Consider the following 11,649-nt stretch of genomic DNA (forward strand, 5'->3'; position numbering starts at 1 on the left):
ACCCCAGATGACCCCAGGTCCTGACGGCAGGGTGGCCGCTCTGGCTGCGGCCGCTGAGTGAGGCGCGCAGGGTCGGCCGCGGGCCAGGTCCCGGTGTGGGCACCGCCCGAGCCACGTGCGCCCCAGCAGGTGCGGGGGAGGGGGGCCACCCGCTGTCCGCCCGGAGTTCACGGCCCAGCGCCGCCCACCCAGCGGGGCTCCTGGAATCCGGGACAGGTTCCAAGTCCCCACTGGTGCACTTGTCCCCACCTGCAGCCTCCCCGGCTTGGGGCGCCGCCAATTCTCAGAAAACTCTGCGGGGGCCTCCCTGCCCCGGCCTCTCCTGCGCCCCCGCGCCGCCCCCCACTACTCAGCGCTCGCTCCGCCGCACCCCGGGCGCCCGCGGTGGCCCCAGCCCCCCTGCTTGCGGTCGAGCCAGGCCCCCTGCAGCCTGCTGTGTCCACAAGGGCATGCAGTAGGCGCTCTATAAGTGAGCCTCCGTCGAAGCCTGGGTTTTCCCACGGCGGGGGGGGGGGGGGGGGGGACGCGGCCACTCGGCTCGGCGGTGCGGGCCTCCCAAGAGAGCGGCGACGGCGCCCGAGGCGGCCCAGAGGTCTCGGGTCTCGGCTTGCACCCCGAGAATTCCTAGGGTGGGCGGAGCCGGGCCTGTGGACGCGCGGTCCCCCCTTGAAGTTGGGGCGCCGTCCGTCCTTAAGCTCCACCCGAGCGCAGGGGATGTCGCCTGCCCAGACCTCGGTGGGGCTGCCAGGGGCGCGGGAAGCCCCTCCCCGGGTGGTCGCGGGGGACCCGGTGGCCGCTGACACTGGATGAGCGCCTGCCCCGCCCCCACCGGTGCCCCCTGGCTTGGCTCTGAGGCAGGCGCCTTCTGATGCCCATGTGCAGGTGGGCAGGAGAAGGCCTAGGGGGACCCCAAGACGACCGCAGGCACCCACGCGACCCCGAGCCCAGGCTCCCCCACCCAGCTTAGCCCAGGGCCGAAGACCGTAGAGAAAGGGGGGGTTCGACGCCCCTGCATCGCCCGCTCACCCGAAACCACCCCTGGAGCGGCCGCGCCGTCGGGCGGGAGAGGGAGCGCTTGGGAGTCGCGGCCCACCTGTCCCGTCGCGCGCGGCCGGGCCCCAGGGAGGGGGTGGGGACGCGCCCCCGCCCCGCCGCCACTCCCTCGGCCTGCCCGGGCCTGCCTGCCCCAGTCCAGGGCCGAAAGGGTGCCGGCGGGCCGCCTGCAGGTCCGGGGGAGGTGGAGCCGCGCGCTGACCCCGCCGCGCAATAAATGGGCAGCCCGCAGCCTCGCGCCGCGGCGACGGCGACACCGACAGCGAACCGCGGACTCGGCGCGCGGGGCGGACGGGCGGGCGCGCGGGCGGGCGGCGAGCACCCGGGGCGTCGCTGCGCTCTCGGGGGCGGGGGGCTCCTCGCAGCCCTCATGGCCGGGGCCCGGGCCACCTTCGGCGCCTGGGACTACGGCGTGTTCGCGCTCATGCTGCTGGCGTCCACGGGCATCGGGCTCGGGGTGGCGCTGGCCCGCGGCGGGCAGCGCAGCGCCGAGGACTTCTTCACGGGGGGCCGGCGCCTGGCCGCGCTGCCCGTGGGGCTGTCGCTGGCCGCCAGCTTCATGTCGGCCGTGCAGGTGCTGGGCGTGCCGGCCGAGGCCTCGCGCTACGGCCTCAAGTTCCTGTGGATGTGCCTGGGCCAGCTGCTCAACTCGCTGCTCACCGCCGCGCTCTTCCTGCCCGTCTTCTACCGCCTGGGGCTCACCAGCACCTACCAGGTGCGCGCGCGGCGGGGCGGGGGGTTCCGGGAAGAGGCCCCGGGCAGTGGGGTGAGGGCCGGGAAGGAGGAAGCCGGGAGCTGGCTCGCGCCGCTTGCTCGTGGGAGACGCGGGGCCACGTGTGCACAGGTGTGTGCGCCCCCGCGCACGCCCGCGCGCGCTCACAGGCGCGCACACCCCCTGGGCGGCTCCACGGAGTTCGCGCCAAGACGTGCCTCGGGGCAGAGAGGACACCGATGACGATCGTGTCCGGTAGACAGGCGGCGCCTAAACCTATGGCCACAGGCGCTGTCCCTGTCCTGCGCCTGCGGCCACTCCCGAAGTTCCTGCCCAGCCGGAGCTCAGAGGTGGCGCGCGCACAGGCCGGGGCCGGGCCTCCAGGGCGCGCGCGCGTCTGCGGGGGGCCGGGGGGCGCCCCCACCGCGGGCCTCGGGGAGGCGATCAGAGCTCCAGGGGACGGGGGGCGCGCCCCCGGGTTGCGCCTGCCCGCGTGAGCGCCAGCCCCGGCTCTTCTCTGGCAGTACTTGGAGCTGCGCTTCAGCCGCGCGGTGCGCCTCTGCGGGACCCTGCAGTACCTGGTGGCCACGGTGAGCCGCCTCGGCCCCGCCCCTGCTCTGACCCCGCCCCCGCCGGCCTGACCCCGCCCCCGCCGGCCTGACCCCGCCCCCCGCCGGCAGGTGCTGTACACGGGCATCGTCATCTACGCACCTGCGCTCATCCTGAACCAAGGTGCGGGAGGCAGAGTAGGAGGGGGCGTCCCGGGCTGGGCCCCCCCACGCGGAGGCCTGACTGCGGAGGGCGGGGTCTGTTTGCGCAGTGACCGGGCTGGACATCTGGGCATCGCTGCTGTCCACCGGCATCATCTGTACTTTCTACACCACCGTAGTGAGTGCCCCGGGCCCGCGCCCGGCTCAGCCTCCTGAGGGTGGTGCCGAGTCCGGCTGCAGGCATGGCTGGATCCAGGACGCGGGTCGAAGGGGGTGGCCGGGAGTTCCCCGGGGAGGGGGCCTGGGGCTGGCTGAGCCGCATCGTGAGGCCGTCCGTGGGGGTACAGATGAGAACGCAGGTTCCCAGCCCCTGACCCCGCCCACGCCCACGCCGCTCCCTCCCGCAGGGCGGCATGAGGGCCGTGGTCTGGACCGACGTCTTCCAGGTGCTGGTGATGCTCACGGGCTTCTGGGTCATCCTGGGCCGCGGCGTCGCGCTCGTGGGGGGGCCCCGGCACGCGCTGGAGCTCGCGCGGAACCACTCCCGCATTAACCTGCTGGAGTGAGTGCCGCCTGCCCCAGGGAGCCCTCCCTGCTTCCGCCCCTCCGCCAGCCCCACTCCAAATGTCCCCTGCAGGTCCACAAGCTCCCAGGTGGCCATGCGGGGGGCGGAGGGCCTGGAGCCAGCGTGACCCGCCCTGTCCCTCCCCCAGCTTCGACCCGGACCCCCGGAGACGCTACACCTTCTGGACGTTCGTGGTGGGCGGCACGCTGGTGTGGCTCTCCATGTACGGGGTGAACCAGGCGCAGGTGCAGCGCTACGTGGCCTGCCGGACGGAGCGGCAGGCCAAGCTGTGAGTGCCTGGGGGAGGGGCGGGGGGAGGGGCTCGGCCAGCGCCGGCCCCGCCCCAACCCGCGGCCGCCCCCACCCCCGCGCAGGGCCGTGCTCATCAACCAGGTGGGGCTGCTGTTGATCGTGTCCAGCGCCGCCTGCTGCGGCATCGTCATGTTCGTGTTCTACAGCGCCTGTGACCCGCTCCTCACCGGCCGCATCTCGGCCCCGGACCAGGTGCGGAGGGGGAGGGGTGCGGGCTGCAGGAGCTCTCTTAGCAGGAGCCGCAGCCAGTGCCAAGGCCCTGGGGCAGGGAGGAGCTCAGAGCGGGGCCTGGGAGGCAGGGGATGGGGCTGGCTGAGGCCCCGCCCCAGCTGGAGTTCTGATGGACAGCCAGGTTCCAAGTCACCGGACGGAGGCTGCCCTGGGGCCGGGTCCCACGGGTGGAGTGCGTGGCCCCCGGAGGTGGGGGTGGGGAGGCTGTTCCTGCCGCCTCAAGGCCCCTCCGGATGACGCAGGGGTCCCAGGGCGCGGCTCCTGTCCACGCAGTCCATCTGCACACATCGGGCGCCCGGGGCGGGCAGGGGCGGGGCGGGGCGGCCAGGAGCCCCGCGGTCCCAGCCCTGCCCCGGCTGCCCCCAGTACATGCCCCTGCTGGTGCTGGACATCTTCGAGGGTCTGCCCGGGGTCCCCGGGCTCTTCCTGGCCTGCGCCTACAGCGGCACGCTCAGGTGAGCCCCTGCCCGCGGGGGGAGGGGCAGCTCTGGGCGCGGCCCCTGCCCCCAGGAACCTCAGCTTGGTTTTGGGGGGTCTCCCAGCAGCGGGTCCGCCCCCCAAATGCTTGCCCCAGCGGGGGCGGGGCCAGGCTGCAGCCAGGAGCGTGGGGCGGTGGCGGCTCCGGGATCCCCAGAGGGGCTGGGGTCTCAGGTCGGGGTCCCCGGGGAGGGGACAGGGGCAGGGCTGGGGTGTCCGCACTCCTGGGCGTGGCCTGAGGACCCCGCCCCGCCCAGTACGGCGTCCACCAGCATCAACGCCATGGCGGCCGTGACCGTGGAAGACCTCATCAAGCCGCGGTGGCCGCGCCTGGCGCCCCGCAAGCTTATGATGATCTCCAAGGGGTTGTGTGAGTGGCGGGGCCCGGGGGGCTGTGTGAGTGGGGGTGGTCCCCGGGAGCTGTGCGAGTGCGCCGGCCCGGTGGGGTGCCCAGGGGCTGGGAGGGGCGCGGGGGAGAGGGTGGGCCCAGGGCCGCCTCCCCGCCCACCGTGCGCCCCCGCCCGCTGCAGCCCTCATCTACGGCTCGGCCTGTCTCACGGTGGCCGCTCTGTCCTCGCTGCTGGGGGGCGGCGTCCTGCAGGTGAGCCCGGTTCCGCGCCCCCCCGCCCCACGCCCCAGGCCGGGGCAGGGTCCTGGCAGAGACCCAGCCCTGAGCGCACGCCCACCCCTCCACCCCGCTGTCACAGGGCTCCTTCACGGTCATGGGCGTCATCAGTGGCCCCCTCCTTGGAGCCTTCATCCTGGGCATGTTTGTGCCAGCCTGCAACACGCCGGTGCGTGGGGGATGGGGCGCGGGCAGGCTCCGCCCACAGGGAGTGGAGGAGGGCGGGGCTGGGAGGGGAATGGTCCGACAAGCCCCGCCCCGACGATGGCGACACCCACAGGGTGATGGAGAAGAGAGGAGCAGGGGGACGGGCAGACAGGCCCCGCCCCTGAGGCAGGCTCCACCCACAGGACGTGGAGAAGTTGGGCTGGGAGGGGCGTGGTCATACAGGCTCCACCCAGATGCAGGCCCCGCCCCCAGTGCATAGAGACCGGCTGGGCTGGGGTTGGGAGGGGAGTGGTCCCACCCCAACGCCGGCTCCGTCCCCAGGGCGTCCTCTCTGGGCTGGGCGCGGGCCTGGTGCTGTCCCTGTGGGTGGCTGTGGGCGCCACATTGTACCCGCCCAGCGCGCAGATGATGGGGGTCCTGCCCTCCTCGGCCGCCGACTGCGCGGCCCCCTCGGCCAACGCCTCCGGCTTTCCGGCCCCGCTCCTGGCTGCCAACGCCTCCGGCGGGGACCCCAGGTGAGCAGGCGCTGGGGGTGTGGCCTGGGAGGGCGTGGTTAGTGAGCAGAGCAACCGGGATGTGCCCGCGCCGCAAGGCGGAGGATTAGCCTAGTGAGCCATGGCGCCGGCCCCCTTTTTTTTTTTTCGGGTTTATTTTTTAAAAAGTAAAGATTTCTTTATTTAAGAGGCAGAGTTAGAGAGAGAAGTCTTCCATCCACAACGGCCAAAGCTGGGCTGATCCGAATCCAGGAGCCAGGAGCTCCATCCGGGTCTCCCACGCAGGTGCAGGGGTCCCAGGACGTGGGCCATCCTCCACTGCTTTCCCAGGCCTCAGCAGAGAGCTGGACCGGAAGTGGAGCAGCCGGGTCTCGAATCGGCGCTATGGGATGCCGGCACTGCAGGGGGTGGCTTTACCCACTGCGCCCCAGGGTTGGAGCGCGGTGGCTACTGCACGAGTCCGGGCTGGGCTGGGGGGCAGCAGGGGGTGGGGAGTGGCGCTGAGGGCGCCCAGGTGTTGACCGACGGAGCCCCGCCCCGTCCCTCCCACCCCCAGCTCCGGCAGGGCCCCCGGCGCGCCCGCCCTGGCTGACAGCTTCTACGCCATCTCCTACCTGTACTACGGCGCCCTAGGCACGCTGGCCACCGTCCTGTGCGGAGCGCTGGTCAGCTACGTCACCGGTAGGTGGGGTGGCGGCTCCCTGGGGGGCGGGCGCGGGGGTGCAGGGCGCTGTCCCTGGTGCTGAAGTCGCTGCACGGGGCCTGCCCAGCGCCACGCCCAGCAGAGGGGGCCCCAGGGCACCTCACGGCCCGCGCGCTCCCTCCCTCACCCCCCGACACTGGATCTGCCCCCCAGGCCCCAGCAAGCGCAGCAGCCTGGGCCCTGGCCTGCTCTGGTGGGACCTGGCACGGCAGACGGCGTCCGTGGCTCCCAAAGAGGAAGTGGGCGCCCTGGACGACAGCTTGGTCAAGGTCAGCCTGGGGCTGGGCGCCCAGGTCCCCGGGGGAGGGGTGTGTGGCTTCGGCCCCCTGTTGCATTCGCCCCTGGCGCTGTGCCGGGAGCCACTCAGCCTGGGGAGGTTCGGGGCGGCCTCCTGGAAGCAGTGACACTGACGGGGCCTGCGTGAGCACCGGGAGCCGGCCACAGGGCCGTCCGGTGCAGGGCGCGGCAGGTGCAAAGGCCCTGAGGCCAGATACGGCCTGGCGGGGTGGGGGTGGGGTGCTCAGGCTTCCTTCGGCTCCTTGTGGCTTCGGCAGCGTCTAAGCCGGCGCTGGTGGCCCGGGCTGTGGGCGACAGGGGTCGGAGGGGTCAGACCCGACTGGTGCACCGGGCTGGGGGCTGCTGTGACCCGTGCCGCCCTGGGGTCTCCATCTGGAGTGACGACACCTTCTCCCCTCCCCCAGGGTCCCCAGGAATTCCCCTCCGCAGCCATGAAGCCCCCCAGCTTCCTGCCCCGGCCCGAGGACCGGCTGCTGCCCCTGGGGCCCGAGGTGGAGGGCGCCGGCCCCGGGACCCCCGCTTGGGCGCGCCGGGATGAGCTGCGGGAGTCGAACCTCTGAGGGCGGGGCCGGCCCGGCCGCAGCATCCACGCCCAAACGTCTCAACAGGCCAATCCCAGGCCACGGGCCCTTGGCCTCCGCCTCTGAGTGGCTGGACTGTGTGATACGCAAACGAGCTCGGTGTTGGGTTCCTCCCACCCTCCCGGAAGTGGGGAGGCCCCGCCCCCAGCTGCTGTTTTAGCCAATCCCCTGCTTCCAACCTGCCGCTGACTTAGACGCTGCACCCCGGACACAAGGCTGGAGTTTTTTTCCCTCAACACGAACGGAAAGTCAACACAGGGAGCCCCCAGACCCAAAACCAGGGTGTGGGGGCCGGCCACGTGGCCCCCACGCCCAGCAAGGACTCGGGGCTCTTGGGGGTCTCTGCTGCCCCATTCTACAGACAGAGAGGCTGAGGCCGGGAGAGGAGCAGGGGCGCGGCGGAGACAGGGGGGAGGGGAGGCAGGCAGAGCCCTGCACCTGCGCGGGACCAGGATGGAGCGCTCCCCGCCCCGACGTGGGAGACCCGGATGGAGCTCCTGGCTTCAGCCCTGCCCAGCCCTGGCCGTTGTGGGCCTCTGGGGGCAGATGGAAGACCCCTTTCTAACTCTTTCAAATAAATACAAAATTAAAAAAAAAAAAAAGTCCCCGTGTCATCCTTGGCCTCCGCTCCAAGCCCTGCCCACCTGCGCCCACGTGACACTGCCCCCCACCCTGGGCTGAGCCCTCGCCCTGCCGCCCCCTGGCGCCTCCCCCCAGCTCCAGGCCGGGCACCGCCCTCGGCCTCCTGCCTGGGGCTGCGGTCGGGGACCCCCGGGAGGCGCCCCCTCCCACCCCTGCAGTGCGGCCCTCAGCCAGCGTCGGATAAACCGGCTCCTTGGCAACACAGCACGCGGTCTGAGGTTTGATTAAGGACGATTAGAGAGGAGGGCCCTTCCCCCTTCCAAAAGGCTTTACTGGGGCCGGTGGTGGCACAGTGGGTTAACCCCCGCCGGCGGTGCCCGCATCCACAGGGCGCCGGGTCGAGTCCTGGCTGCTCCGCTTCCGGTCTAGCTCTCTGCTGTGGCCTGGGAGAGCAGTAGGAGATGGCCCAGGTCCTGGTGCCCCTGCACCCGCGTGGGAGACCCGGAGGAGGCTCCTGGCTTCCGATCAGCCCAGCTCTGGCCATTGCAGCCATGTGGGGAGTGACCCAGCGGATGGAAGACCTCTCTCTCTCTCCCTCTCTCCCTCCCTCTTTCTCCCCCTCTGTCTCCCCCCTCCCTCCCTCTCTCTCTCTGCCTCTGTCTCTCTCTGCCTCTGTCTCTGTCTGTCTGTCTCTCCCTCTCAGAGAGTCGGTCGGCTGTGAGCCGGGTACAGGCGCTGCCCCCGGCTGCCCCCGGCTCTGGGCCGCCCTGGACCAGTGTTTGATGTGGGGAAGGAGGCAGTCGGGGCAAGGTGAGAACCCGGCCCGGGCGCTCCGGAGGCGAAGGGCAAAGTCCGGAGCGCGACAGCCACTCTGTGTCCTTGAGGGCCCCTCGGCGGGCGGCGCCGCATCCCCCCCCCCCCCCCCCCCCCGTCCCTGTGCACCCTCCCCGGCCCGCGTGTTTGCTGAATTCAATCCTTGCTCAAACATTTGCTTTTTGACCCGCGACGCCCGCAGAGGCCTCTTGCCCTCAGGCGGGGCAGGGGCGCCTGGCTCCCCTCTGGTCCCACAAACCTGAGTTCTGGGCCTGGGAGCGCCGGGCTGCGGCGGGAGGGGGCTCAGAGCCCCTCGGACCCGTCAAGGGCGCGCGCACTACCACCTGCGGCCACAAGAGGGAGCCCGGACACCCGGCGGCCGGGGACCGCGCGAGTCCACTCCTGGCCAAGCCACAGGAGGAGGGCTGCCGGGGCCGCGGGAGGGGCATGGCGGGCATGTGCTAAGTGTCACGGAGCTCTGCATTTATTGTATTTGGGTTTATTAGAGAGAGGGGGGTCTCCCATCACCTGTTGCACTCCCCACATGGCCCCGGGCCAGGCCAGAGCCAGGAGCCAGGAGTTCCATCCGGGTCTCCCACGCAGGTGCAGGGGCCCAAGGAGCTGGACCATATTCACTGCTGTCCCAGGCCACAGCAGGGAGCTGGATCGAAGTGGAGCAGCCGGGACTCGAACCAGCGTCCATAGGGGATGCGGGCGTTAGAGGCACTGGCCCCTCCTACCGGTGTCAGAGTCGGACCGGGAGCCCGGTGGCGTCCTCCCGGGCCGGTCCCCGCCCGCCAGGCCAGCGGCGTCCCCGCGGGAGGAGGCTCGGGGTCCCACGCGGGCCCGCGCCGGGTGAGAGAACGGACGAGCAAATCATCTACGCACCGAGTGTTTGTTCAACCCCGGGTGCTGGGTCCCGAGGGCGCGGGCGATGCGGGTCCACGCCTCCCTGCACACGGAGCCGCCTCCCTGCACGAGCGACGCGTGGGCGCTGAGGGCCTCGTGGGGAGCGTGCCCGGCCCCAGCCCCCGGCCACCCCAGCAAGGCAATGCCGGCAGTGCCGGCTCCCATGTGGGCGCGGGTTCGAGTCCCGGCTGCTCCACTTCCGGTGCAGCTCTGCTATGGCCTGCGACAGCAGTGGAAGATGGTCCAGGTCCTTGGGCCCCTGCACCTGCGCGGGAGACCCGGATGGAGCTGCGTCCCCGTCCGCGCCTGCGCTGTGCGTGTCCAGGCTGAGCCGTGGGACCGTTCAGGTTCAGTGTGTTTGCCGGCCCCGCGTCTCGCCCCAGCTCTGACGTCACTTTCTGGAAGCTTCCACGGCCCTGGCCTTGGTGTTTGCTCAACCCGGCCTCTCTCCCTTCCTCTCGGAAGATCCAGGGCTTCCGGCAGAGCTGGAGCCACGGGCACGGGGAGGGGGCGCGAAGGCCCCCATCTGCGGTGCGCGTGCCCGTGCGCACGCCCAGGCTTCCCGTGCGTCCACTCGCTGCAGGGCCTTCCTGCTCGGGCCCCCGTGCCCTTTGACCTCATCAGAAGCCTCGCGCGCGCACGCGCCCGCGTCCCCGCCCCTCCCAGGCCCCGGCTGCCCCCGAGGTGCGCCCGAGTTAATCTTCAGAGACGGAGAAGGACCTTGGTCACCGTCGCTGTTGATGTTTCTGGTTTTATTACATCGGGTCCCTGTGGCGTCCAGGCCTGGGTAGAGGCTGCACGTGGGAGGCTGCGACCCCGGCCTCAGTTTCCACTAAGGGCCCCTCCCGCCGGGTCCTGAGGCTCGGACACTTGGGGCCGGCGCTGTGCAGCCAGGAGCTCCATCCGGGTCTCCCACGCAGGTACAGGACCTGGGCCATCGTCCACTGCTCTCCCCGGCCACAGCAGAGAGCTGGACAGGAAGTGGAGCAGCCGGGACTCGAACCCGCGCCCCTATGGGATGCCGGCGCCGCGGCGGCTTCGTGTGCAGTCGGGGAGGCGTGGACCCGCATCGCCCGCACCCTTGGGACCCAGCGCCCGGGGTTGAAAAAACACTCGGTGCGTAGATGATTTGTCCGTTCTCTCTCCCAACGCCTGGCGCCGGCCTGCGCGGGGCCCCGAGCCTCCTCCCGCGGGGAGCCTGGGGGCGGGGACAGGCGGGGGCGGGGCTCCGAGAGGGGCTCTTGGTGCCTGGGCCCCGGGAACGGGGGAAGGGCAGTGGACGACGGCCCAGTCCTGGGCCCTGCACCTGCGGAGGGACCGGGATGGAGCTCCTGGCTCCGAATCGGCCAGGCTCCGGCCACTGCAGCCATCTGGGGAGTGACCCAGCGGATGGAAGACCTACCCCTCCCCGAGTTCTGTGACTCTTGGCCCTGTACGGCCCTGGCCCCTGGCCCCCAGGCCCTAGCCCCGGCCCCCGGCCCCCAGGGCTCTCCATCCCCAGGAGATGCAGGCCACATTGTCTCTGGCACCCATGCCCCCCGTCGGCCGGGTCCTGCCTCGGGTCTGAGCCTCCTCTGGGTGCCCCACCCCCTCTGCGGGTGCCCGTGGGGACAACAGCACGGACCTGGATCCTGGGAATTGCGGGCCCAGACTCTCACAAGCTCCAGCCTCAGCCGTCAGCGAGCGGAGCTCAAATGCGCAGCAGCGGGGGAGCTGCAGCCGGCCTCACCACACGCACTCCATGGTGATGCCGATGTCGGTGCCGCGTCTCCCGCTCTGGGACATAAGCAGCCTCCGACACGTCGGAGTGGGGATCCGAGGGCCTCACTTGTTGATCGGTCAACATGGAGCTGACAGCAGGGGGCGCTGCCGGCTCCAGGGCGTTCAGGGCAGTGACCCCCGTGGATTCCGAGAGAGAGGGCTTCAGGCCCAGTGTCCACTTTCTGCAGTTTTCCCTGGACATCAGAAGCCGCCCCTGAGACAGACAACGCCCCCGGGGGCCTCCCCACGGAGAACAGACTAAGGCTCTTGGGACCTGGATTCCTGCCCCGCGGGGTCGCGGGGAGACGCGCGGGCCACGTGCGCCCCCTGGCGGTGGGGCAACTGCTGGCGGATGCCGCGGAACCTACCGCGCTTGAAGTCGTGGCAGCCATCTTTGATCCGGGCAGAGGCCATCTTGGTAAAGGCCAAGGGTTCGGGTGGCGACGTACGTTCGCCCGCCTGCTCCTCCACTCTATGGCGGGGGCGCCGAGAATGAATGCGTCTGAAATACGTGCTTTTTAAAGAAAAAAAAGAAATGGCTGCTGGCTTCCGGTTCTGTCCGCGGCCACCGCCCGCCCGCCTGCCCGCCTGCCCGCCTGCCCGCCTGCCTCAGGCTTTCCCTTTACCAAGATGGCGCCCTTAGTGACGCCATGAGT

At 71.4% G+C, this 11,649-nt stretch overlaps 1 protein-coding gene across 1 annotated transcript; it reads left to right on the forward strand.

Moving 5' to 3' along the window:
- The first annotated feature begins 1,255 nt into the window (after positions 1-1,255).
- Positions 1,256-7,521, forward strand: SLC5A5 (solute carrier family 5 member 5). Its single transcript, XM_070058985.1, has 15 exons — positions 1,256-1,768; positions 2,290-2,355; positions 2,446-2,497; positions 2,586-2,653; positions 2,883-3,037; positions 3,189-3,329; positions 3,415-3,544; positions 3,950-4,038; positions 4,318-4,430; positions 4,591-4,661; positions 4,768-4,854; positions 5,175-5,368; positions 5,904-6,028; positions 6,204-6,319; positions 6,752-7,521. The coding sequence occupies exons 1-15, from the start codon at positions 1,271-1,273 to the stop codon at positions 6,905-6,907; spliced, it is 2,061 nt and encodes a 686-aa protein (XP_069915086.1). The 5' UTR covers positions 1,256-1,270; the 3' UTR covers positions 6,908-7,521.
- Positions 7,522-11,649: the final 4,128 nt, after the last annotated feature.

The sequence above is a fragment of the Oryctolagus cuniculus genome, chromosome 16 (genome assembly GCF_964237555.1).
Source record: "Oryctolagus cuniculus chromosome 16, mOryCun1.1, whole genome shotgun sequence".
In the NCBI taxonomy this organism is placed as follows: Eukaryota; Metazoa; Chordata; class Mammalia; order Lagomorpha; family Leporidae; genus Oryctolagus; species Oryctolagus cuniculus.

Coding starts and splice junctions, on each gene's coding strand:
- SLC5A5 (XM_070058985.1), top strand. CDS start 1,271: ATGGGCAGCCCGCAGCCTCGCGCCGCGGCGACGGCGACACCGACAGCG. Junction 3,038..3,188: donor TCCCGCATTAACCTGCTGGA/GTGAGTGCCGCC, acceptor TCCCTCCCCCAG/CTTCGACCCGGACCCCCGGA. Junction 5,369..5,903: donor GCCTCCGGCGGGGACCCCAG/GTGAGCAGGCGC, acceptor TCCCACCCCCAG/CTCCGGCAGGGCCCCCGGCG.